We start from the raw sequence: 27,969 nt of genomic DNA, 5'->3' as shown, positions 1-27,969 counted from the left end.
ATGTAGACACTCTCGTGTTCACACTATAGTTGGCGTTTATATTATTGTTACAAAATCGTCAATGTGATGGAACGTATCGCGTCGCGATATCGCCTCGTAAAACTCGGATCGCGACGACGCCTCGAGATAACTCTCGGGTCGCGATGACGTCTCGAGAAATTCGGATCGCGACGAATGTTAACTTGCGCTTTGTATAAAAGTATAACAATTGTTACTTCGTATTCGTTTTAATCGTATAATCGCTTATTCGCATGAGTCGCCCGTATTTCACTCGTGATAGCTACGGACAGACTGAATGTTTAATTTCCTCGACCCCTTAGAGTCTCGACTCATCGACGCATGATGGGGAGATCGAGAAATGTCGCAGATCGATGTCAAAGGCGCCGATAATGTCTTATCGCAACGCTGTTTAAATTCGTTCTTGTCGCTTCGATCTATAGGACCGCCGCAGTCGTGCACGACTTTCTTTATTCACACCGCAACATTACCTAATAGCTTTTAAATAAATTTATTTTCCCTTAAAATAGGACGAAGCAAATAGGAGATAGAAATAAAAAATACAATGATAAGAAAATTCTTTTTTATAGTTATTTTATTATAAAGGGCAATATGTTATACAATAGACACAGTTTCTGGAAGTACTGAGAGGGGGGTGCAGTCTTAAGATTCTAGATAGACTCTGTAGACCACTGTACATACAAGACTATATTCATTAAAAAGTAATATCTTTTCTAATTTGTCATATTTACGATACTTAAATAATATTTACAGTCAAAGAGAAAAAGTTTAGTTCTCTAGTTCCCTGAAAGAGTATATACAAGAGCGCTTGTGTCATTTTGTCATTTTTTCTAAATTTTACTTCTTTGTGTGTCAATTTGTCGTTTTACGATGTTTTATTCCATCACCAGAATTTAGTTAGTTTTCTGTTGAAAAATGTCGACTTGCACACAAAAAAGAACGTTAAAATTAAACTATTTAAAAAAACGACAGACATATAAAAATATTAGAAACGGAATAGGAAAATTTAGACATTCTCGCTATACTTTGTCGAATTTAATATATATATAACTATTTTCAATTGATAGCTGCATAAATGTAGCAAAATGACAAAACAATACATTATAGTAGAGTTGTAGCATTAAAAACGCATTTTTAAATCTATATAACATATGTCAGTCATTGCAATGGTCGCATTATAAGATAATAAAGAAAAAAAACTATACCTGTTTTTATATTTTTTCGTTGAGGATAGCGACGCAATCTTACATCGCGAAACTTTGTCATTTATATCTGCCTGAAACTTTTCGATTGGTCGCTTATGATTATATCAGATCTGATTTACTATAACATAAACATAATGCAGCATGTCTCGCTAAGATGTTAAATGGTATTTATTAGAGTCTCATAATCGTGTTAATATAACCATGAAGTGCTCACATGTAAATATGAACATTGCTTCATGTGCAGAGTTTTTGCCGAGATACGAGACATCTTATGGAAAGAATAAACAAGTCACGTATTTCGAAAAGTATTAATGATGAAAAAAGAAGTTAGAGGTCACTGTCTTTTGGTCCCATAGTCACTACTATAGACAGAAGACAAATAAGCTAGTTTCGATGATAAGAAAATGTTTTTAAATATACAAAGTAATTATTTTTTAATTCAAATGAATGGAATATTTTATTTATGAAAATATTATAACACATATTAGAAAAGATTAATTTAAACAAGAATATTTTTAATTATAATTTAAAATTATAGATCATTTATGGTTTTTATATATAGAAAATCTATATTTAATACAATATATTATTTATATATAAAAATTGATTACTTATGTGAATATTAAACTATTGATTATATATAGGGATGATTAATTCTTATTATAATAAGAGATAACCAGAATATTTTTATTTTGTCGATTTTTTTTGTTTTATCTATTTGTTTATTTATCTGTTTATTTTGTATTAAAAATTTTTATTGATATTTTTATTGTCGGAAGAATTGTTTAAAAAATTATTGGATTATTGAAAGAAAAACTATATAATGCGTTGATTGACATATAATCAAGTGTAACAAGCTAGAAAGAGCATCAAAATTTACTATAAAAATAAAATTATAATATATTATTATAAAAAATATAGGAGTATTTATAAATTCCCAAGTTTTTATTAATAATAATCACTAGTCAATAAATAGGAGAATGTGGAAATAATCGACCAAACTAGCGTGTAGATAATTTTATTCCATATCACGACGTTTCGACCATGTGGTTGTGGTCCTTATCGAGTGATAAAAAACAATTTTAATTTGAAAGGATTGTCAGATTCTGACAATCCTTTACTGAGATATGTTGTAGGCTGTCTCACACTTTCAAATTAAAATTGTTTTTTATCACTCGATAAGGACCACAACCACATGGTCGAAACGTCGTGATATGGAATAAAATTCTCCACATTCTCCTATAGGAGTATTTCATAAGAATATTTCATAAAGTTAAGTTGATTTTTTAAAAGAAAGAACTCGGAAGCTGCGTTCGTCTAGAAAACCTTCGTAATATACAACCACATAAAGCGTAACTTATTCTTATTTTTTACTTATATTTAAAGGTAAAAAAAAAACAAAATGTTTTTTCCTCTAACTCTTTTTTTATCCTTTAAGGCTATTCAATATACATGACTGGTCTTTTTTATAAAACTATCTTCATACGTACGTTATATTCAAAGGATGTGAAATATATATTGCCCAAATATTCGTTTCTGGTCTTGTTAGAGACTTTTTTAATACTTGTTTATATTGCTTTTGTTTGTTATTTACATCTACTCATATCTATATGCAGTGTATTTTTTGTTCTTGTCATTGAATAAGTCTTGTCGAGTAGTGTCGCGGAGCTTACCTAACTTTGTCACAGATATCTAATTTGGTCTCGTATAATATCTTATCTTTGGTTGCATCTCGACAGTATTAGGTAATCTTGGACTAGCAATTGTGTAATTTTTCATATTGACTGCCACATTATAATTTCTATTAACAATGCAAATAGTTTCAGAAAGTTTGACTAATCAGAGGTAGCATTGATCGATAATTGATACAACCAGCGTCTTAGACAAGAGATCGCGTGTGTTAAAATTCCGCAAGGAAATACTTTTTTTCTATAAGATCTCTTTCTGTAACATGAATAGAACATCTACAAGTTTAGTCTTTTGCGTCACATTACGCTTGAAGCTGACGAGGTCGTACAGCTAGATTTTACCACACAGTTTTTACTTCTCTTCAAGAGTTCGCGCGCGATGACGGAGTACATTTGCTCGCTCGTTAATACGATTACAGAAACAAGAGTCCAACGACTCGTTTTAAGTTAAATCATGGCAATTTGAGAGCCGTTTCGAAAGTCTGTTAAGTACGTGTTTCGCGGCTTCAGATATTTCGCGGTTTACATTCATTTGTCAAGTTTCTATCCCGTCTCTATCCATAACACGATCCTATTTTTTTATTTCGCAGATACGTCTTGCAACAATATAAATTATATTACCGTCCAAAGCACTTTCTCAAAGCACATTTTTCTCTTGACATTTTTCAGACGCAACAAAATTAAACTGCACAGAATAATTCTTCTAGTTTCTTGGAGATCGATCCTCCTTGATCGTGACTGTGTCACTAATCACGCGTCACGAAATCGAATTGCTCGCTCTCGACGTGGCCCCGATCGGGCCGACGTGTGACGTCACATACCGCCGCTGGCAGGCCCGCTTCCGGTCGTGTATATGCCGCCATCGCTGCTTTGGCTGACACTACTGTAGCTTACATTACTCGCTTGCCCTCCCGTTGCCATTCCGGAAATATACTGAAACAGAATGATTTTGATCATTGTTTCTTCGCTCACGTTTTTCAGATTGATAATGATTTATCAGGATATTCGATAGAGAATAAAAATCGAAGTAGCACCAAATATTCGCGCGTAAACTCGCTGTGCTTCCTGTTATTTGTTTTTAGAAACATGTACGTATCTTTCTTTTGGACAAAAATATATTTTCGATCCTTGAACTGCTTATAATTAGCGCAGTAAGAAATGTTAAATTGTATTAGTTCACATTTTTTGTCTTTTATGTATCTCACGAATTCTTAATTAAGAATTATCAATTGACAGCCGAAATACGGTGCTTATAATGATTTAATTACTTAATTTATGTTTTAAATACGTGACAACCTGCGACAGCAGTCCCGTCTTGTATAAGATGCTGCTTTCCTCTTATCGCGAATTTTGAAACCGTTTATTAGATCGCTGCACGCTAAGCATTTTCTTAAAACGTCTTTTCGCTAAGCTGTGTTCGCTTTCCTTCAGAAAGTAGTCAAGTACGTTTATCCGACGCGACAACCGAGCTCTCCTGTCGTCGTCCTAGGGACAATCGATCCATCGGTTTCGCTTCAAACGCAACCTGTCTCTCCGCGCTTGTTGCCTTCCCTTTAAAGGTCGCCACGGATCAGCGACAAGCTTTACACTTCACGCTCATACCCCATGTACACATAGCTTTGCGCCGAATCGTGCGAACAGTGCGGTCGAAGAGACAACCCGTAGCTGCTGAATAGCGAGAGGTGGAGTTAAACGGTTTTTCGATAGCTCCTATATTCGATAGCTCCTGGCTCCCGTAAAGCAAATAATTCAATATTCGGCCGGCCGTGGAAAAAAATGTCACCGCAAATGCGAACGAGTCGAGATTTCAGATCTGTAGTTTACTGAGCGAACAAAGTGAACCGAACGCGTGTTTGCTTACTCCTTTGTTTGCGGAGTTTTTCGTCTTTTTTAAAAAAGATAATACACAACGGATCGTCGATGATCGATATGCTTTTGAATTAATGATTTTCTAAAAAGAATTTTTTTTTACATTTAGCGTTGATTTGAAAGACGGAGGACTTTTCAAGATGTCACGTGTAGTTCGTGCGATAATTCGCAGAGAAAAGAGGAGATACTTGTGGAGAGAAGTTTACGTCGTATACGCTCGCTTTTTGTCTCACAACATCCAGCGTCTCACGGGATAGTGACCGCATCGAAGTTTTCTCGTTTGTCCGATCGGGTGTTGAATTCCCCAAGGTCAAATGGTTTTCCTTATTTTTGTCTTTTCTCGCTTTTATGGTCCGATATCTCGTATGATCGCGGGGCTCTCGTTTCGGTAACACGGTCATGAAACTAAAAGTATCTATGTAGGTTATTGGAAATAGCACGAGATTGCGCGTTTATTTTAGATTTTTCATACGCGGATATCAATTTTGTTTTTTTTATTTTATGATATAATCTTATATATATATAATCTTATATATCTTATCTTATCTCTTTATATATATCTTATTTTTTGATATTTTAGAATTTTATGTAACTATATACATATTTACAGAATAATTCGTTGTTTTATATATCAATCATCGCAATGAATTCCTTCGCATAAGAATATATTTAGAGAAAGATGTATATGTATCACACACATGTTACGAAAAAATATTCTACCAAAAAATTTTAACTTCTGTGCTTTCATACTCGAATTCGTTTCTTTTTGGCGTTGAAAGAGTGCGATTAAAATATTTAGACACATATTTGTTCGAAAAACTCGCAAGATTAACATGAAAATAATATGAAAATCTGGAAATACCTTCAGACTGAAAGAACGAAAATAGGACGCGTGCGCGTCACAGAAATACATTAAAACATTAATAATGCCTTCATTTTCAGATTCGACATTCACGGATCAGACGCATCGCGTCTACATAATTAAAGTCCCTATAATCAGAGTCTGGCCAACAGCTCGTTTTGGCAAAATTCTGCGAGAGAGAGAGAGAAATATACGCCATCTTACTCTAACTTAATGTATGCGTTAGATTAGAGTAAGATGGCGTATATTTCTCTCTCTCTCGCAGAATTTTGCCAAAACGAGCTGTTGGCCAGACTCTGATTATAGGCACTCTATACATAATTGCACATCATGATTATTAGTTCCGAGATAAACTTTAATAATCAGTTCATCTAACTTATTATAAAATCAAATATTATAGATTAACTTATAAACGGAATATATTTGTAGTCTTTTTTATTTTTTATTCGATGAATGTTTGCTGTCTTAAAACTAATAACTATGACGTGTAAATATAACACCTAAATATGATACGATCTGACGCAAGAATGTCGAGTCCGAAAGTGAAAGCACTATGTGATGTGCGTGTGCCATTTCTAACACTTGTAGAATTATTCATGTTCTTTGGGGATTACCAAAGCTTTTACATTTTTCAAGCGCACTTCATAATCGCGCGCAAATTATATTATATAGAACCCGTTTACTCAAATATACATACATAAAATTTTACAAGTTTTTAAATCAGGAAAATTCGAAATTGAAAGAGAACCTGTTAAATCTTTTAAGAAAACTATCTCAAAAGTTGGATAATAAGCCAAGTATCTATATCAAGAAAGTGCATTCTATTAGATAACACAGTGCCATGTGCAAGTGCGTGTTTAAGATCAATAGAGAGTGTCACACATTTACTAGTAAACATACCGAGAATTTATATTCTACGGGAAATGCGTCGATATTCGTTGAGATGTTCGTCGATCTCTGATACGTAAGGGTTCTTGGAAAACAATTACAGGGATTACTCTTGGAAATTAATTTGCTAAACTATAGAAACTGCTTTACTCATATTATTTTAAAATGGGAAGAAAATAACGGCGTAAATAAAAGAGAGGTCTCGAGGAATTTCACGATCAATGATCGACGGCCAGCTCGCGATGATATTCCGTTGTTAAATGTAGGTTTGCTCGCCGGAATTTTCTCGACTTCTCCGTACGTGATGGAGCGAATACGCGGAGTAGTACCGTCCGGATGTGAATGTCTGAAAAAAGCAATATGAATACGTTCCCGTACCTAATAGTTAGCGTTAGTAACCCTGCCCAAACTGTTAATAAAATTGTGACATGTGTGACGAATCGCTCCTTCTAACATTTCCATATAGGTTCGTTCTTTAAATATAATATATATTTCGGTATTACATCAGCGTTTATTTACACAGTTGAAGACGATGATCAAGATAAAAAAACGTATATATGACTGCTGAGTATTTTAATAAAAAATTGCTATAATTAACGTTTTATAAAATTATATGAAAAGAATATTTATTTTAGTGTGTATTAACGAATTTGTAATCTATCATATTTCTCACATGAAATATAAATTATTTATCCTAATATTTGTTACCATTATTGAACCAAAATATAAAATTGTTTATTTCTTTTTCCTAAATCTATTCTCTTTCGATAAAATAGTATATTGATTGCAGCATAGAAAGCTTTTAGTTTTCGATGTACACATTTGTTCGATAAAGGCGTCTTAGTAAAGACGGGCGCGTAAGATAGCGAGGAAAGACACCAAAACCGACGTATCATTTTGTTTTGGAGCTCTTATCCCTAGATAAAAAAGTTTAAAATAAAGATTTATACTATTAATATTTATTGAAAACAGTTTCTCTTATCAAATTGTATCATAGTTTTAATAATATTGTCTAATGAGTAATGAAGCGGATTAAATTTATATTATAGTTTTGATAAAATGCAGAATTTAATTGTTGAGAAATATAGAATATCGATTTAAGAAACTTACATCGGTTTTGATATCTTTACTCTTTCATATTTTTATTAAATTCATATTTCTATAAAGTTTTCTTGATATCTTAAATCCTTTACGAGATATTCACTCTTTATATTCTTTATGTCAAAATACTTATATCTTAAATCAAGATACTAATATTTCTATCTTTTCAGGATAGATTTGCTCATCTTTTTATTTGTGAATAAAATGTCTTCATTTCTAACAAAGTTTAATGCAGGGGCAACTTATGAGGGGCACCAACGCTAGATGAATTTAGGCAAAATTGTTCTAATGTTAATTAAAGGTGAATCGAGAAATCGGGAATTAGTTTTGGGACGATTTAACAAGCCAATTGTAATACTGCTTTAAGTTAAGAATATCTATGACTAAAACGATAAATAATATTAAACTTACCTGACTTGGTTTACATCTGAATGCCGGTTGATATCGTCGTTTCATTCGTCTGGGACAACAGATGCATAGAATTCTGACAAAAGCTCTGAAACGAAAAAATATAATATGTATTGCAACCTTAATCAAATTATGAGATTATAAAACGAAAAAATTTTATTCATATAAATTATTTATATAAAAACTGCGCGCCTTTTGTATTTATTATATGGCTGAAGGACCCAGTCTTATAAATTGACATTTTAATCAGATTTGCGCTATTGCGGCGTAGACAAGTGCGTTTGTGCAATGTCACGACGCAGTGTCGTGACGCCAAATACATTTTAACGCCAAGATTGCATGACTGTTACATTTTTTTTTTCAAGTATCGTATGTACAAATATTTGCATAAAGGCCACAGCAATGAAAATACGACACGCGATCGATGCTTGCGTGTGCATTGCCATATTTTGATATCACCAAAAGATCCCAAATTTCTTTTAATCCATTAATGCTTTCTTTAGTACGTAATTAACTTGTAGTAGGCGTTTGTCGCCAATAATTTTAAATATTTTTAAAAATGACCACACACTCGCGTGTGTGTTTACACACACATACTGTTACGATGCATATTTATTTTTTACCGTAATATGCACAAATAGTGTGCAACGATAAACAGATCATCTTCCTAGTGACTGCACGAATGATACTACACGATATTTACACTCTTTCTTTGATATTATCCATTTAGAATATACACTTTTATATTTTCACGGATCAAGTACTCGTAGTATATTACGCGACTGTTGCATTTGGGATCGTTGAGGCAGTTGGGATACAGTAAACGTAACATTCGGAATAATAGTGTAAACGGGTGTGAGCGTATCGAGGCAAAATGAATATAGATATTAGATGGGGCTTATTTGATTTTTATCAATCGCAAAATTATCCACGTCGTTTCTTCTGTTTTATTATATTAATATCAACTGCTTTCGCTATTGTGACACAAGATGCAACCGATGGACGCGTTCTCTGGAAAAATCTCGTGGAAGACCATAACCAGCGTGAAAAATCATTAAAATTAGTATCCTGTGCAGTGCCATTCATCGAGGAGTATTTTGAATATTCGAATCAAATATCACTCTTGGTCTCGGACATTTTAGAAGACGTTTCTGTTCTCATAAAACCGTTGATGAACGAATTACCCGTAAGCGGCACTATCTATGCATTAGCAAACGAGTCGATAGACGTAATAAAAACGTACGATATTTTTGACAACATCGTCGTTCTAGCAAATAGCGCAATCATTCTCGAGACAAACTATTCCTGCTTCGTCGATTACTGCAAGCACGAGTGCAGTTTTGTAATAATGCTAACGAATCTATTGGCCGACGACGAAGAGAGTTTCTTGATAGAGGCCAACATGATAATAAAACAACTGTCACTGCAATCCATGTTCAAACTCGCAATATTGGCGTTGATTGAAGAATCAGTTTTGTTGGCCGGTAGCATTCCGATTCGGATCAACGAATTGTACGAGCTCGCCGAGCCGACGCTTCTAGGTAGATGCCAACCGGAGAGTAATACTGGGATTCAATGGCAGCGTTTCGAAAACAAATCGTCGCCATTCAATGCCTCGGTCGTGAATGCGGCGATGTTCTACAATTTTCCGTACGCGTATTTTGTCAGCGACAAGAATAATTTGAGATTCAGCGGTGTTGAGGGTTCGATGGTGGAAGAGATCGCGCGTAACATGAAACTCGTATTGAACAGAGATGAAATTCAGTGGCAGGAAAACAGCACGGTCGATAGAGAGCTGTATCTGAGACTTATCAACGCAAGTGACGATTTGATATTTGGTGGTCTCCTATGGGATCCCAATCGAAAGATAGAGTACATGACGTGTTACGGTATGGTGCAGATCGCGTGGCTAATACCGATGAAAACGAACGTTTCCTTTCGCGGTTTAATAACACCATTTAGCTCGAACGTTTGGTACGCTATAATCTGCACGTTGTTCATCGGCGGACTTGTGAAGCATTTCTTAATTCATGACGTCACATTCCTGGACATGGCGGCCCTGATTCTCGGTGTAGCCACTATACGTCCGAAGAAAGCTTCCAGCAAAATTTTATTTATATCTTACAGCCTGTTCGGTTTCTTTCTTTCGCAGCTTTATTTAGGATCGCTGGCCGATCAGCTCCAGAGTGCGACGGATAGTCAGATCGAATCCATGGAGGAACTAGTTACATCGGGGCTACAGATAGGTGGGTCTCAGCGATTAGCTCAATTATTGGAGACGCCTGATAAAATCGACATGGGCAACGTCGAACGAACAATCCGCGAGAATTTTATCGTTTTCAAGCAGTACGAATACATTGACTTGCTTTTCGATATTCTCGAAGGAAATAATGATAGTCTAGCTCTTCTCGTGATGTTAAATCTGACCGATATGCGCCGAATGTCCAGTTTGAAAAACGCTCACATTATGAAAGAATTGGTGGGCAGTTATCCGTTAGCCCTCGCCACTTGGCTAGGATTCCCGTACTTGAGTGATTTTAACTTCAAAATCCAAACGTTCGTTCAAACCGGTCTCACTGAATTCTGGTCAAACTTGGCGGAAGTTAACAGAAGTAATTATATAACGAGTGATGAGAAAGATCTGACTCAAGACAACATAGAAATTGATGATCTTGCGCCGGCCTTTCTTCTCATGATCATAGGATATTTCGGTGGATGTTTCCTGTTGATTATAGAAATTATCTTTTATCCATCTAAACTGCTTTTATAAATTTATCTTCACAATATAATGATAATTTTGGAATAAATGGATAACTCTTGCAACTATCTCGCAGACTATAATCTTAAATATTTAAATGTATATTTTATTATATAGTCACTGCGCATATTTTTATTTATCTTTTCTATACACAGTACTTCTTTAATCAAAAATTTTATTTAAATAGGTTTGCAATATTTTAATATCTGACATCAAGTAGTTTTAAACGCAATAAATGTTTGCAAAAATTAATCTCCGATTGAACTAAGTATTAGGATAAAAAGAGAAGATTTCATTCAATTATACAATTTTATTCGTCTGATTTAGATGTTTGATTTTGTCTTAATTTAATGTTGTTAAGAAACGACATCACTGATGCTTGATAGTTTTTGAGGATATCTTTGTCATATATCCTGTTGTGTGAAAAAAAATTACGAACGCGATATCGCGTCTCGTTAACCGTTTATAATAAGTCTATTAAAATCTGTCGAATATTTAACTGCGCCTCTTGGATAGAGAACTCGCCCCACGGCGAGTTAATTAGAAAAGTTCAAAGCTAATTTCATTAAACCTTTCTACTTAGTTCGTTGAACGAGATAAAACTTACAGTGATGAAATGTCAGTTTTAAAACTTACGATGCCACATTATTGATTGCGATTATTAAATTTATGCACGTTGTGACTTTTGTAAGCATTTGTCTGTAACACATATCACATGCAAACATAAAATGATTATGAAATATATATATATATATATAATACCTATAACATATCTATCTTATTTTGTCTTCGTTAATATATAATTTTACAAACTCTTGTAAGATTTTTGCAATAAATATAATCGACTAAAAAGTGAAATCTTAAAAATATCAGAATATTTTTTGGTAATTTATAAAGATATATAATTGTAATTTATAGATCGAGTTTTGCAATATGTTCCGTTTTGAGATGTCAAATTTTTGTTTCGAGTAAATTTTGTCTTGGAAAATGCTTAGAAATCTAATATTTAAAATATATATATTACAATCATGTCTTAAAGAATATGCGTTTATAGAACTGATAATGCGAGGAAAGAAAATAAATATTTCACTCATTTGATTTAAGCTTCTATTTATTGATAGCTGCTTAATACTGATTTAATAATGACAGTCAATACTTGTTATTTTTCGAATACGCGTTTCCTTGTAGTTGCTCATGTTACATGAAAAATTTAACAATATCGTTTTTTTTATTCTGCTGTTCTCTCTGTCTCGAATTAATTAGTTTGATTAAATTCGACGTGATATCGCAATGCTTATTTAACCCCGTACGCGATTGATTGTTGCCGAATATATATTTCAACCAAAATATTTGCATTTTATAGAGTACTTTTATAAAGTATTTTTGATTGACGGAAATTAACTAAAATACGAGCTACTGATAACTAATTGTAAGTTATACTGTTACAGAAATATCAATATTGTAATTTTATATTTAACACGAGATTGAAAATTACCACTAAATCTATTATATAATTATTTATTAATTATATAGTTATTAACTATATATATTTTTATTTAACAATTAAAAAATTATTTAAATTTTATTTTTAATCGCATTGCTTTACTATTGCTGGCTGATTTAATATTCAAATTAATGTGACATATATATATAAAATAAATATATTGTCGTTCTTATATGTATAATCTTTTAATTTGAAAAAACGTGATTTTACATAATTTTGAAGAGTACGTTTGAAAAACCGATATTCATTACATATTAAAATACATATATGTATATATCATAATTTTGTGCATTTCTGATATTTTATGATTAATAATTCAATAAAAGGTTCAATATGTAAATTACACGAGCGAATATACAATAACGAATGTGTAACTTCGGCAATTTTTGATGAATAAAAGGAGAAGGAATAAAGAGTATAGGCAAGAATTATTTCCTTTCTCATACATTAGAAGATTAATGGCACGGAAAGTAACTCTTTAGATTAACACGGGAAAGGAGTCTTAATTCTACTCTTTTCGCATCGTAGCACTTTACTATTACACGATCGATCATACGATACATCGTCGGTCGGATTACGGTCACATTTCGTGGACTTTTGTGCGAGAAAGTCAAAGAACAAGATGACGTCGTTAATCAGAACGAATCCGAGCGTGATTTCCGGTCATTGGATCGATATTGACGACAAAACGAACCGAATTGGAGAACGTAAAGTCCCGATTGGCGTGTGATGCTCGTGTAATCAGCTATTGGCGTTGAATTTACGTTCTAATGACAGCGAAACGTGCGCCGAATGCATTTCTGCCGGAATGCAATCGAATCGGAGTGCGCGACATACCAAACCGGAAATCGATGACTATGTCACGGCACATCATAATGAATATTAACGCGAATTTAACTGCTAGAAAGCTCCGATTATATACCGTGTAAAAGCTATCTTATTATTTTGTACAGTTAGCGATTTTAACAGGACGTAAATAGGAAAACAGAACATTGTTATAAGCGACATTTAAGTAACAAACACTAGACATTTAATTTATAGATATTTGGTGAAATGTAGGATCTATTTATTTGAAAAGAAAAAGGTAACGAAAGCTACGCGTTATCTGCGCAATTTTAAAAATTAATCGAGCTGATAAGATTTATTTCGCGCATAATTCGGTAACAGAACGAGAAAGCTAGCTCATGAACATAGTACGGTCGAAACATATGCACGGATGCGCGCAATCTGTGGTATCCGTTAGTGGAGACGGCCAAAAGTCGATCCGGTTTGCGCTACGCAAAAAGACCAAGTAATCCGAGAGTCAAACTCTAGAGAGCTATCTCTCTCTCTCTTCTCTCTCTCTCTCTCTTTCTCTCTCTCTCTTCTCTCTGAAGTTCATGGTAAAGCAAACAAAGATAACGGAATTAAGGAGACGTAGGGGGAACTAAAGAGAGAGCAGTCGTAGGGAGAGTGCTGCAGATTTACGACTACGGCTTACCGAGCTTGATCTTGGTGCGATCTTACCTTCTAACTCTATATCCTCCCTCTGTTTCATGCCTCTCCATCTTATTGTTCTTAGTCAGACGAGAATTACTTCCCCTTTTCTCTCCCTCTCTCTCTCCCTCTCTCTATTATATATATCTCTCTCTTTTTCTCTTTTGCCACATTTTTAATAACGAGTAGTAACAGCATGATATATACAGACGTTTTGGCGCCGGACACACAAGGCGACGCCACGTCTCGACGATGTTGAATCCAGATTTTGGCGACTATATGCACTGCGCCACTCGTATGGGTCTCGCTTTCATTTTTATCTTTCTCTTTTTTTTCGCAACATAAATGTGTATTCCGCATCGTGGATCACGAAAGAAGGTTGTTAGAAGAAGTCAATTACTTAGGCAGACCTTGGCATACTTTCGGCTATATAACCTACATCAAAATATAACGCGAATACGAATTTATATGTATTTATTTAATTTAGAACTTGCAAATTACGCAAATAGTGTTTAATCGTTTTATTTAATTTGTGGATTAGATATTATTGACTCCTTGTGTATGCAGTCATTGACAAAAAGGAGAAGTATATGAGATATGATATTACAAAAATTAAAAAAAAATAAAATGTGTATGTTTATTTTAATTAAAAAAAATAGAAATTGATAACTTCTCTATAATCTATTTTTTTACAATGTTTTTTTATAGGTTGGATCGCTCCACGTAATTCCGTTCTCAATTGCACTTTAGCTTATGCTAAATGTAATAAACGACCTAGATCTTTATCGTGTTATTGATCGTGACGCAGTTATCATGGTATTTCTAGCAATAACGCAAAAGTTCGATAAAGTATAAGACGTGAGCAAAAATTTCATCATTTTATTATTTCGAAAAAAAATCAATCTTTACATCTCATTTGCATTTTCGCTTCTTCTCATTGTCAGTAGTCATTCATCGACATGAGTGCGTTACATATTTACATCAATCTGCATAAAACACATGTTTATCATTAAATTTGTTCCGTTAAGAATGTGCAAGAAGTTCGGTTGATACGTTTCTCTTCGATAAGAGACAAGACGGTTATCAACTAATATAATCAACAGGAAACAAGATCGTTCTTGCCGTTTAAGGGTCGAACTATTATCTTATTTCTGTCGCGCGCTTGATTTACATATTGGCTATATCAGATAGCTGGGTGAAGGAGGGGACGAAGCACATATATTATTTGCGACGAACGCGGAGCATTCGTGATTATTCGCGAAACAGCGACGGAAAATCGGCCGTCCTTGAATTCGGAGTCTCTTTATGAGATCGGTGACCTGGTTTCGCTCGGTCCACCAACTAATAGTGTTATCGGCGGCCTTCCTTCCTTCGTCCGCCACACTCCTCTTCCTCTTGAATCCCTCTTTTCAAACCTCAGATAAACCCTGATTTGTATCTTTTTTTTTTATTAGTAAAATCTCCCTTTCTAATTTCGATATCGCAAAGTATCTATCTGTAATTTTGATAATGCATAGAGCAATGCCAATATAATGCCAATATATTGCCAGACTGTTTTGTTAGAATTTATTAAGCACACCTAAATATCTCACGATAATGTATTATATAAAAAAAATATATAATAAGCTTTTTTCGAGAAGATAATCAGGTAAATAATTCCAGACGTAATATCGCGAACACAGGATTTTATCATACAATAACTTTGTTTTCGTGTCTTTGTACGTTTCGTGTAGACGTTATGTTTTATCATGGATTACTTGAAACATACCGGACTTTTTTTTAATGTCGGCTTATATGCAGAGAAACGTACAGGGACGAAGTAGCGTTGACGGAGAGATGAAATAATCCACGCGATGCAATATGAAGTAAAAGTTTAAAATGCAAAATTTGAGATTTTTTTTAACGAACTCGCGAACAGGCAGATTAGATCTTCCGGTTTCGCAGTAATCCCGCTTTTGTTTGAGTGCAATACCAATCGTGCATTTCCAAGTCCTTATGACATTTCAGATGACATGTTGTATATATAATACGGATCGATTGTTCTTGAGTTTTTACGTAATTTAAATTTTTCTTATTTCACTCATTAACAAGTTAATCTCGTACTGTTTTGCGTTTTAATAAAGATATTTCCCCCCCCCCATTTTATTTGTCTCGTTATTTTTTATCATTTATGCGTCGTCATGGAAGGTCTCGGAAGAATCCACATTTATTTCAGCTGAAGCGGAACGGAACGCAATACCTACATCCGCGTCCTCTATGTACTCGCAGAAACTTTTAATTGCATCATACTCGAAAAGTCTTTCTAATTTCAGTGAGGAATCCCCTCTCGCGCGCGTATGGTCCTTCGCAAGATAAACAACGACAACTTCTAAAACTCGCGGTAAATTGTAAATTGCATTAATTCAGACTTTCAGATCGAATATAATTAAGCTTGCGCTGTCGACTCTATAATTAAAATCGAAATTCAATTCAGGAATTTATAACACGACTTTATTTAACATTTAAATGGAGATGGTATTGTAGGTGTGATCGTGATTGTTTCTGGTACGTCAGCGCACTTTGATAAAATTAGCTGAATAAGTAGCTCGTCGTTGAATAAAGATACGCTATTCTATCTCGGCGCTGCTTATACTTGTAATTTTACGTCGGATATTAAAGATATTGAAAAAAGGATTACCTGGATTCCATTTAAACGCTCGATTATAATTAACTCGACATGGGGGCGTTTCAGGAAACGTGGGACACGGATCAATGCGACACGGTTCGCGCGTTTCGGATTCTTTCGTATGAAACTAAATCGGCGAAGCTTTTTTGTTATCACGATAAACGGTTGAATCGCATCGATTCGTCATTTTTTTTCGCTCGTTGGCTTCTTTTTCGCATGTACAAAGTTGCAATTACCCCCTTTTATTAATATCCGCCCGTTTGGAGCGATCGAACTAGCCACGTTTTACGACCTAGAAGATAGGCCCTCACAGCCCTATGTATATCATAAAGAAAGCACGCGGTCTATTGATTTTACATTTACCTGTATGCACGGAGTAAATATCCGTGAAGCGTGATAGTTACACGTGGGATTGCTGTACACAACGTCGTTTGGCGTCAGCCAAACCGTATCGGCTCCTCTATTCAACGTCAGCGTTACATCGCCCCCCATCATGTAGCATAACTCGCTCCGCCACGCGATTCGCGATTTAACATGCGAACATGTCCACATGGCCGAGACAGATCAGCGCCGTTAATCCATTGCTCATTGCTCGCGAGAGCAATGTACACAGACGCAGTTTCTCAATTTACACATCCAAATTTCTCATTTTTCATTCGAAAAATCCGACGAGTGTCGTATATTTTTTATTTAATTTATTTTATTTGATCGACAATTATTTATTTAATTTATTTTATTTGATGTGTAATGTTGTTTTTATTTTTTGTTTTCACACAGTTTTAAATTTAGGCTCGTTATATTTAGTCTCGTTGATTCTTGTAAAATCTATTGTTTTATAAAATTATTTTAATTAAAAATTGTTGAGGGAAAAAGATCTTGATACTTTTATTTACTCTACAATTAAACACTGTGAAAGCTTGGGTTTAGAAAAAGCTGTTACTTATTGCAGGAAGTTATTTTTGTAACAATGCGAATGAATAAAATTGAGTGCAGTGTTGTAAAAAAATATTAAAAGTGATTCTGCGAAAATTATTCGACAATTTTTATGTATGCGCACAGAAATTGCGCTTTATGTGCAAAATTTGTGTATTTAAATGACTTTAAATATGTATGTGTATTTAAATTTATCCATATAATATTTTTACTTTATTAGAAGTTATATTTTCAAAAAAATCATATATATATATATATTTCAACACTGTGTATGATAAAATATTCGAATTAACTCTATATATTCATTTCTTTCTTAAAATATAATCAGAAGAAATCAGTTTAGCTTTAAGAGTTTCAAGCAAATTTACATTTTAGTATTTACATTAATGCAATATTTCTTCGTTTTTTATATAAGATAAAGTTTAAAGTATCTCTATTTTCGTTTGCGAAATGTTAAAATATTAACCAGAGTTGTAATTTTAAAATAATTTTAAAGTTCATTCAGAATTGTTAATTCTTTGAAATAGCGTGTCAAAACGTTCTTAAATTATCTTACACATATAATATATATTTTAATTTTCTTTTTCAATTATATGTTTTTTTAAATAAAGATCTATTATCATATTAGGATTAGCACGATATTGTTAGGTATTTTCTGTATAATACAATGATTTATCAATCTGTTACTTTCCTTATCGCGCACTGCTCTCTGACCATTTATTTAATTATATAATCCATTTCATTTCAGTTAAAATGAAAATTAAATAGAAGCTTAATCGATTTATCTATTATTATTTCTTCCTTTGTTAAAAAACGTATATATATTGAATCATTTAAAGCAAATAATTATAGAGATTCGTGGCACAAAGGTGCAAAGAAAATTCCCAGCAGCTACTATCAAGTCAAAAAGATATTAAGATGATAAATGTTTTTCATGAATGCCGAGCGTCTCGGTAGCGTTTGTTGAGGCTCTGAGGGAGTAAAATGTTGGATGCGCGGGCGTCCTGAAACTTCGGGCTCATTTCACGCGGACGCGAATAAAAGTAATTTGCTAAAGAGTCTCTGCCTAATCCACCCACAATCCCTGCTAGCCAAATTCTCTATTTCCGTCTCTGTGGAAAATCCATGCTCCCTCTCTCTCTTTCTCTCTATACATACATATATATATATGTATATAGATGGATAGATAAATAGATAGAGATAGAGCGAGGGAGAGACTCGCCGAGCATTAGTTACCGAATAGATCGAAGAGACGATTAAGGTGATAAGACTTCCGGAAGTGAGGAAAAGAACCAGCCGAAAAAGAATACTCCGGAGATTGTTGATCAATTTTAAATCCCAGTTCCATAGAGCTTTCTTCTTTTAAAAACGTATATTCACAGAAAATAGCGTGTGTGTGTGTGTGTGTGTGTGTGTGTGTGTGTGTGTGTGTGTGTGTGTGTGTGTGTGTGTGTGTGTGTGTGTGTGTGTGTGCAACACGCCCTCCATCGTGCATATACGTTTTAAAAGGAGAAAGCTTCGTAGAGCTTTGGTTGAAAATCGATCTACAATCTGGCGAATACAATCTACCTACTCATTTTAGCTGGTTCTTTCCCTCTCTTTCGGAAGTGTTATCATCTTCTCGATCTATTTGATAACTAATGCTCGGCGAGTCACGAAGAAAGGGGGAAGGGATAATACTGATATTCGCATTAGGAGAATGCTGACAATTGGGGGTGAGAGTAACGGTAATGTCAGCCTGCGATGATAGATTGTAAACTATGTACATTTCGCACTCGTAAACCTAGTGACATGTATACATACACGTTAATATTCTAGCACCACTATATATATATATATATATATAATATGAGAAAGGGATGTAAATGAAGGTAATGTTATGTATATCTATCCAACATTAACGTTCGTACTAAAGAGTACGGTATAAACGTACAGCGTCATAGATGCGAATTTGCTTATTCGTAGCGGAATGTTTCTGGCATACGCGAAACACCAGTGTACGATATATTTAGTGTAGCAACGTTGCGTGAAAGCTGGAATCTTAAAAACGCTGATGATCATTGCGAAATGTTTCTATTAGAACATTGTGGAAAATTGGATGCGATGTTGCGAGTGGTTCTGCGATAATTACATGAAAATGTTCGTATATGCGGAATAATTGCGTTTCATGCGTAAAAACTTTGTGCTTAGATACTCTCTTATTAATATAATAAAATAATTATATTATTCCAGCATCATGCTTATATAGAAATATTGCATATAGAAATTATGCATATATTATATTGTAGAAAGAGTCATTTAACTTGACCACTTTAAATTACTCGTAAATTGTTATATGAAAATATATTTTAAACAACAATCGCATATACATATCAAAGCGGATGAATATCTATAATAATCAGTTTTTTATTATCCAGTTTTATTAATAAATTTTTTTCTCAACAGATTTTTTTTATACATCGAACAGTTCACGAGTAATTTAAAGTAATAAAAGTTAAATTAGGTGACTGATTTTGTAAACATGAAATGTTCGAATTGCCTTCAAGTATTCAATCTTCTTTAATGTAATAAAAAAAACAGTTTACTTTTATAAGTATCAAGCAAATTTACATTCAAGTGTATATTTTATATTAATTTGTTCTCCATTCTCTTTATATATATAAAATAAATTAGAGGTATCTATTTCTGAAACATCAAAATACTACTATTATAACAATTCTGAATTAACTGTTACAATTAATACTAACGGTTAATTCAGAATTATTATATTTTCATGCAATTAAATAAAATATATAAATATCTGCGGATTCAATTCCAATTAATATTATTGTGTAATAACGTGTATTAATATTGTACAAAGCATATAAAGGAGAAGCAGAGCGTGTAAAATGTGTGCGTAGAATAATTGTTTTGGCTTTTCTGGTTTCTGCAAAATAAAAATCAATTAACGGGTCGTATATAAGGACTCACCTACGAAAGTCTCTACTCCAGCAGGCGTATATTACGGGATTCATTCCGCTGTTAATCCAGCCGAGCCAGGTGACAGCAGCGGAAACGATTTCCTCCTGCCATATGCATCTCGTGCAGAATCCCGACAATAGATTCACAACGAAAAACGGCAGCCAACAGATAATAAAGACACCCATAACGATGCCGAGAGTCTTCGCCGCCTTCTTCTCCTTGGCGAACTTGGCAAGCTTCCGCGACAGGGAGAAATTTTTGCCCAGATGCTGCTTGTTGTTGATTCGCACAGACGGCACTCTGGTGAGACCGTTGTTGTGGAGCGGAATCGTTAATGGTTCCTCGAGATCCTGGAGATCCTCGGGCGTGCTCGAGGCGGTGCGGAAGAGGTGTCTGGCGTCGGTATTCGTGGACACACCGCCTCGGTGCATCCTGAGCGTGAGCTCGAGCTCACCGGAGGCCATCATCACTTGTTTCGTACCGAGTTTCAGACTCCTCGTCTGTATCACCGCGGCGCGATAGATTCTGTAATACGTGAACACCATCACGAACAGCGGCAGGTAGAAGCTAATTGTCGAGGAAAATATCAGGTAGCCGAGATTCTCCGTGAACGGACACTTGTCTTCGGGTACTTGCTCGGTACGTACCGCTCGCCACCACGCTATCGCGGGGAAGGAGATCGCGCTCGAGCAGATCCACACGATGGCGATCAGGATGGCCGCGCGTTTCCTGGTCATACGCATCGGATACGTGAAGGGATCGGTGATCGCCCAGTAACGATCCAGGCTAATGACGCACAGATTCAGGATGGACGCGGTGGAGAAGAGAACATCCAGCGAGCGCCAGACATCACACCAGTCCGTCGTGAAGAGCCAACGATTCTCTAATACTTCGTATACCGCGCTGATTGGCATCACCACCAGGCCTACCAGACAATCGGCGCAAGCTAACGAGGTCACAAAGTAGTTGGTCGCAGTGTGTAGATGCCTCTCGCGAAATACCGCGAGGATCACCAACGAGTTGCCGAAGACGGTAGCTACGGAGAAGAGCAGCAGAACGATCGCGAGACCAATTCGATCCGAGGCGAGTCCCCAGAGATCGTCGTAGGTATGATTGAAGAACGGCGGATAACTCGCGTTGTAGAAACTTTTTCCGATCAGATCGTCGTTTAATGAAAGTGCCTCGTCTTCCCATCTACTCAATAAATAGATCTCGCTGTCGTTCATGTTTCGCCGTGCGCAGCCGTGCCACTACGACGACGGTCCCTCGCGACCGTAATCACCCCGACGTGCGATGATCGTCCAAGATGATGATTCTCGCGACGTTCTCGAGGCGGCTGGACGTCAGAATATCGGCGTCGCATTTACGAGATCCCTCCTTCTCGTCTGTGCTTTCATTTTGTTTTCTCATTGGAAGAACACCTCGGAGAATCATTGTAATTCTAAGATTACTATCATATCTTTTTTACATATTTATTCACAAATTAATTACACGTAAAATGCACTCCGATGAGATATAGCCTGATATTTAATCGATCTTCAAGCTTTCGTCAATCTATGATTTGATTATATATCTTGTAAAGACCGATTAAATTTTGTTCTCAACACACTTGTTACGTATCTATCTGATAATGACGTTTGGCACAATATATTTCTATCGACCGCGATATTAAAGTAAGTACAGAACACACGAATGGCAGCAATCGAGAGATGTCAAAAGTTCAGAACTTCTTTTATCTTCAGTAGTATTTTCATTCGGTTAAAATTATCTGTCTTTCGAATACCTGAAACAAGTAAGTAGGTTCATGAAAGTAAGTTTGTCTTCTGAAAAATAATGAAGAAAAATGAGACCAAAAATCTCTCGCGAGTCGTATGATTTTATTCGTATTATATCTTGAGCGTCATTGCAATTTATTAAGCAAATATTTCCTTTCCTTGTAAAAGCTCTCTGTTAATTTCTTTCCTTTTTCTCCGATAAAATAAGCATTCTTTTGAAATCTAAGTCTAATTGATGGTAGATAAAAATTATTGAGAAAAATTATTTAAATAGATTCATTAAAATTTCTCTCTTTCTCTCTCTCTTTTTTTCTTTCTCTTTTTTCAATGCTTGTTACCTTTACAAGAATGCTTGATAGATCTTATTATGAGAAAACATTAATCAGAGTTTTCTCATTTGGCCAGATATTTTATCGTCGATCGGGCATTTATAGAACAATAATGTGTTTATGCTTACGATTCATCGAGCGGGCTACATCACGAAAGGTCGTATCGATACGAAAATAACAAGCGACAATATCATTTTTACCGAAACAAAACTATCGAGTCACCTCTGCAGATAACAGCAATTTGTATGGAAAATTATAATTTGCATAAAATATATTTAACCGTAAGATGGTATTTTTTAGATAAGACTTTTAGATAAGTAGTTGTGAGTGCGTAACAAGATCAACATTATGATCCTAGCAGATTTTAAATCGAGATTTCCTGAATGTTCAAAAGAGTACGGTGAATCTCATTTTACTTTGCCTTATCGTCTAAAAATAATTTTGAAATAAAGTCATGAAGTTGAGTAAGACGTGGCAAGATAAGAAAAGAGATTCATGATTGTTTTTCTACGTCTAAAGCGAAGTTGAATTAGACTCTCATCCGTACAGATATTTAAATTGAAGCAGTTTTTTATTCGTAAAATTAAACATCAACGATAACATATAGCTTATAATCGCGCTTCTCAAGTTCTGTTTTGTTCATATATATCGTGATACTAAGTATTCGAATTAATAAGTATTAACATCGTGATTGGATTTACGCATTTTCATGAGTTTTACCGCATTCGCCGCTGCGAATTTACGGCAAAGCAATCAAAGTGAAAGACAAACGCATATCCTAACGTAATATAACTTTAAGTGAATCTTCTCGCCTCGACAATTTTATTGACCAATATTGACGGCTCCATTTTCTGCCGGGGACATGACGCCTAAGAATCTCCCTCGAGGCATGACAAACTCTTTCGAAGCGATATTAAAGCTATCGCGCCGCGTCATCCTATTTTGCATATGGGTCTCCGATCTTCTTCTGGAAATCGTTTTCGTTCACAGAATATCGGATGCAGACATTGTACAGGTAAAAATTTATCGAGAAATTGTCGATATAAATTGTCGGTATTAATTCTTGCAATGACATCGATATATCTACTTAATCATAAAAAAGTTTCTAAATTATGTAAAAATATATAAATAAGTGTATAGATATATAAACTTTTTTTAATCAGACTTTTATTTTAATTTACGTCAATAAAAATATTATTAGTTTGCAAACAAATCTGAATTCCGTACTAGTTCTAGTCATGCCGTATGTGAACACAATCAGTTTCAAAAAGCTTGAATTTTCTCTCTTTCAACGTTATAAACCACTCCCCGACTACGCCTATTTATGGATGTTCATCGTTGAGTGATTATCACGATCATTTTTGACCCCGCACCCTCGCCTCCTCGTAGCCTCCCTCGTTTTAGCAGTATGCAATATATACTCGATCTTACACACATAGCCGTTGAAGAAGGCCGCCGTTGAACTTGGTCATTACGGATGAATAGTACCAATGGCGATCGATCGATATATATATATATATATATATATATATATATATACACATGTATAGTAGTATAAAAAAAACTTCTCTATCGTAGAACGGCCAGCTCATTAATGAAGAATACATTTTCCTGGAGGATCAAAAATATCTGCTTCTTCGAAAATTTTCAGTGTTAAAAACTTTGTTTTTAAATATGTATGTACAAATCAGAAAAAGCAAATTAATTTTAAAGTGTTTCTACAGTTTCTAAAGTTACCTTAACGATTCATATTTTTATATTCGAATTTTAACAATATTTCAATTTTATTATATATTAAATGTAAAACATATTTTTCGAGAATGAAACGAACCGGATGTTTTTCTTTTGAAGCTAAAATTATATAAAAATTATACGATAAAGAAGCAAATAAAACTAGCAGAAAAATATTTTAATGTGTGGTTTATCTATGCAAATTTAACTTGATTTGTGATTATATCACAAACATTACATGGTAAAAAAATAAATAATTTGATAAACGCGCTTATTTAATATTTTCTAAATATAGTTGAAATAAATTATAAACAATTTGAAAAAAAACTTTTGGAATTTGTAATATGCAGTGCAATACTGTAAACCCATGTTTGTAATGAAGAATATTTCTTTCAAAGAACAAATCCTTATATCGAGCGTTTCTCGACGAGGATCAAGCTAGATATATGTGCGATCTCTTCCCCTGTTTCTTTAAGAACTTACGAAATTGCGATAGGAGGATCAAGAGCAGGTAGAGATAAACTTACGTAACTGATCGGGAGAGAGTAAGAAAAGACATCAAGGGCAGAGGAGCGAAAAATTGAAAGAAAAATTCGAGAGAACAAAATGTAAATACTTTCTGAAATTTACTAAACACGTGATACAACATGATAGAATATATATGTATGTATGTCAATATACAGGGTGTTAAAAAAAAAGGGTAAAATATTTTAAGGGGATTTAGTATGCCTCAAAATAAGTTAAAAAGTTTTAATAAACATGAGTCCGCAAGTAATTCATTTTTGAGATATTGCGAAGATGCAGGGTCTGCATAGACATGGAAGGAGGTCATTTTGAGCATCTTCTTTAAGATAAGGTAAAATACCAACTTATTTTTCTGCATAAATTATAATAAAAATAAAAATTTTAAACAAAAAATAAAAATTATAAAAAAATATAAAAAAAAATTAAATTAAAAATATCTCAAAAACGGTTTATTTGCGGACCCATGTTTATTAAGCCTTTTCGACTTGTTTTTAGGCATACTAAATCCTCTTAAAATATTTTACCCTTTTTTTTAACACCCTGTATAATGTGTTTTAAAAATTGTTTTAAATTGTTTTAAAATAATTAAATTATTTATGTGTAATCTCAGACAAATTTAAAATAATTATTTAAATACACACAGAACATTTTTATTACTAAATATATATTTTTATTAACAATAATTAATAAAGATTATAGTAGACAAATTAATATGGAAATATTACACACATGCAAAGTGAATCAAAGATAAAATATCAAGAGCGAAAAATGACTGTCAAAGACAAATATTCTTTATCATAATTTAAGTACTACTAATCTTTCATCTCGAGGTGCCGAAATGACATGATATGATAGCATAAATTAGTATTGCTAAGTCGAAGAGGAAAGAGAAATCTATTTTACAAGGCTTGATATTACATTCCCGTTTGTGTGACCCCGTCGCGGCCAATTGCAAAATTGCATAAGATTGGCCAAATGGTAATCATGTAAGCCGGAAGTCAGTGGGTGTCAATAGTCTATTATCATTTGTAACTCTTCAAACATATTCGTTTATTTTACATGTGTAAAATTCAATTAACTTTTAACAAAAAAATATCTACTTTTTGCTTGAATAGATAAATAATTATATTTGGATTTTAATTATAAGACTGAGAATAAATTCTGCATCTCGAATTTGCATTCAAATCGAATCGACATACAAAATAGTTCGTTATAAATAAATGCATTATATTTCGCAAATTTTCTCTAGATTTCAGAGATCAAATTAAATGAGATATTTTCAGATTTGGCATTAATAATTTTTGAATTATGATTCTTATTTTTTACTCTTGCACTTGAGACGAATGATTAATGTGACATAATAAATGAAGAAAATATATTCCAAAAATTTATTTCCTTTGATTGTTTCATCTCATAATAAGATGGTTTTTCATCATGCTGCCACAATTGAATGATTTAAATCCGCGTTTTTAAATGTTTCCACATAGTTAGAGATGTATGATTAAACTCGAAAATTACGCGGCGCAATTTATGAGCGCGCGAACATAATTGCTACATGTATAGCTTGATGCTATACGAATATATATCTTTCTTTTCTCTTTTTGACTTTTGAATTTTTTAATCAGCACATAATTCTACGTTTATGCAAATGTATTTCTTTTTTTGCAAAAAAAAAGACAAAAATTAAAATACGCAATCAGAGCACTATATATACAAGGAGAATTTTATATTATTAGAATATTTTTTATTAATGTTAACTACTCAACTATAAGAGACATGCAATGAATTAACTCATCCTTGTAATCTTTGATCGAATGGCAAATGCTCTTTCGATAGATTTTCAATCTTCAATAATCTCGTCTTGTTACAAAGATATTTCTTTTGCCGCTATCTTTCTTATTGTATCGTACGATTTGTACGTAAATTTTACCTTTTGAATAAATTTAAACGCACACATTACAATGGAATTTTCAACACAGAACGTATTAAATGGAATATTCGATCAAGCGTTAAAACATTATTTAAATATTGAAAGAAAGTATGCATTGGAAAAATAAAAATTCAATTATGGAAACGTGATCGTAAAAGTGTCCTTAAATTTATTAAAATCTTTGCTATGTGTACATTGGCGAGATCAATTTCATCCGCTTTGTATGTCGCGCGAATCACGTTAATTCTCTTCGCACAATATATCTTATTTCAAAAATGTATGTAAAATATGTTTCTATGCAAAAAAAGTTTGAATCTCGGAAATTTACAAATTTGATATTAAACAAGATTTAGGATGCAACCTTTTTTAACGAATGTTTTGTAATCTGACTGTATTACTTCTTGTATTAATTTAAAAAAAATGTTTGATTTTTAATACAATTTTGGAAAGAAAATGAATAGAGATAATAAAACCGAAATAAAATATAATCCTGATCCGCGCATAAGATTGTTGTTCTTTTGTATGAATTATTAATAAAAGAGACAAGAATCACGGAAATTTGTAACTACTTATTGTATGATTTAGCATAGAATCCTTCATGAATAGCATATTAAAATGCAACGGATAAAAAATTGAACAATCAACGATATTGTAAATCTACTCATTCAGTGATTTGATTCGTTCAATCAGTTAAATCGAAACATACTGTTTCTAAGACATCAGAAACAGTGCTATTAAATAAAGGAGCGCACGGGGGATGAAAGGGAGGGTTGTACGCACCATTGTATATCCTACGTGCATCGCAAAGCAATCATGTGTTCTTTCTTCCGAGGAAAATAACGCGGGTACCGCGATCGTTCTCCATTAGCGCATCATCATCGCGTAACGCGCGTTAATTGCCCCCCTCCCCCCTAATCTGGCATGTCTCTCGTTTGCAACGTGAACCTTCAAGGTCACGACTTCTCCCGATCGCCGGTTCGACTCAATCGATTTCGCCAGATTGATGTCACAATGTCACGATGTTCGTGGCACAGACGATGATGACAGCGATGATGGTGCTGTTGATATCAGCCGTAATTCGGCTCGCGTTGTCGGATGTCGGTATCAGGCACGAGCGAATGAATAGGAGCATTGCATGATCGAGGAAGGGTACAACGAAGGAGAAAAGCGTACCGTCCTTGAATTTTCTCTCTAAATTCGCCGCACATTACATACGCAATTAAAAGCGAGGTGTAAAGGGTGGCTCGACCGAGAAGAGTCTCACGAGGGGATACTCTTCCTGTAACGAGAGCGCGGGTTACGTGTTTCGCGGTTTTAGACGGCCGACTGCTACTATCGCGTGG

At 34.2% G+C, this 27,969-nt stretch overlaps 2 protein-coding genes across 5 annotated transcripts; one reads left to right on the top strand and one right to left on the bottom strand.

Annotated features, from left to right (window-relative positions):
- Positions 1 to 33: 33 nt before the first annotated feature.
- Positions 34 to 27,969, bottom strand: Dop1r2 (dopamine receptor 2). Of its 4 annotated transcripts, XR_014426621.1 has the most exons (5): positions 27,407 to 27,969; positions 20,346 to 22,119; positions 8,043 to 8,127; positions 6,543 to 6,876; positions 34 to 3,844 (listed from the first exon to the last, which is right to left on the bottom strand). XR_014426621.1 is itself a non-coding variant. In XM_083052201.1 (4 exons), exons 2-4 carry the CDS (start codon positions 21,560 to 21,562, stop codon positions 3,725 to 3,727), a joined length of 1,422 nt encoding a protein of 473 aa, XP_082908327.1. In that variant the 5' UTR covers positions 21,563 to 22,119; positions 27,407 to 27,969; the 3' UTR covers positions 34 to 3,724. The 4 variants fall into 4 exon arrangements, 3 of the variants coding, with proteins under 3 accessions (XP_082908327.1, XP_082908346.1, XP_082908336.1); XM_083052201.1 differs by lacking the exon at positions 6,543 to 6,876; XM_083052220.1 differs by lacking the exon at positions 6,543 to 6,876 and having other exon boundaries at positions 27,800 to 27,969.
- LOC145944109 (uncharacterized) lies at positions 8,693 to 11,703 on the top strand. Its single transcript, XM_083052185.1, has one exon. It carries the CDS (start codon positions 8,914 to 8,916, stop codon positions 10,807 to 10,809), a length of 1,896 nt encoding a protein of 631 aa, XP_082908311.1. The 5' UTR covers positions 8,693 to 8,913; the 3' UTR covers positions 10,810 to 11,703.

The sequence above is a fragment of the Prenolepis imparis genome, unplaced genomic scaffold, assembly GCF_030444845.1.
Source record: "Prenolepis imparis isolate NDT839.2.m4 unplaced genomic scaffold, iyPreImpa1.0 SCAF_1, whole genome shotgun sequence".
In the NCBI taxonomy this organism is placed as follows: domain Eukaryota; kingdom Metazoa; phylum Arthropoda; class Insecta; order Hymenoptera; family Formicidae; genus Prenolepis; species Prenolepis imparis.
This window is presented reverse-complemented; position numbering and strand designations above follow the sequence as displayed.

Coding starts and splice junctions, on each gene's coding strand:
- Dop1r2 (XM_083052201.1), bottom strand. CDS start 21,562: ATGAACGACAGCGAGATCTATTTATTGAGTAGATGGGAAGACGAGGCA. Junction 8,128..20,345: donor TGGAGTAGAGACTTTCGTAG/GTGAGTCCTTAT, acceptor TTTTCGTTTCAG/AGCTTTTGTCAGAATTCTAT. Junction 3,845..8,042: donor TCAGATGTAAACCAAGTCAG/GTAAGTTTAATA, acceptor ATTCTGTTTCAG/TATATTTCCGGAATGGCAAC.
- LOC145944109 (XM_083052185.1), top strand. CDS start 8,914: ATGAATATAGATATTAGATGGGGCTTATTTGATTTTTATCAATCGCAA.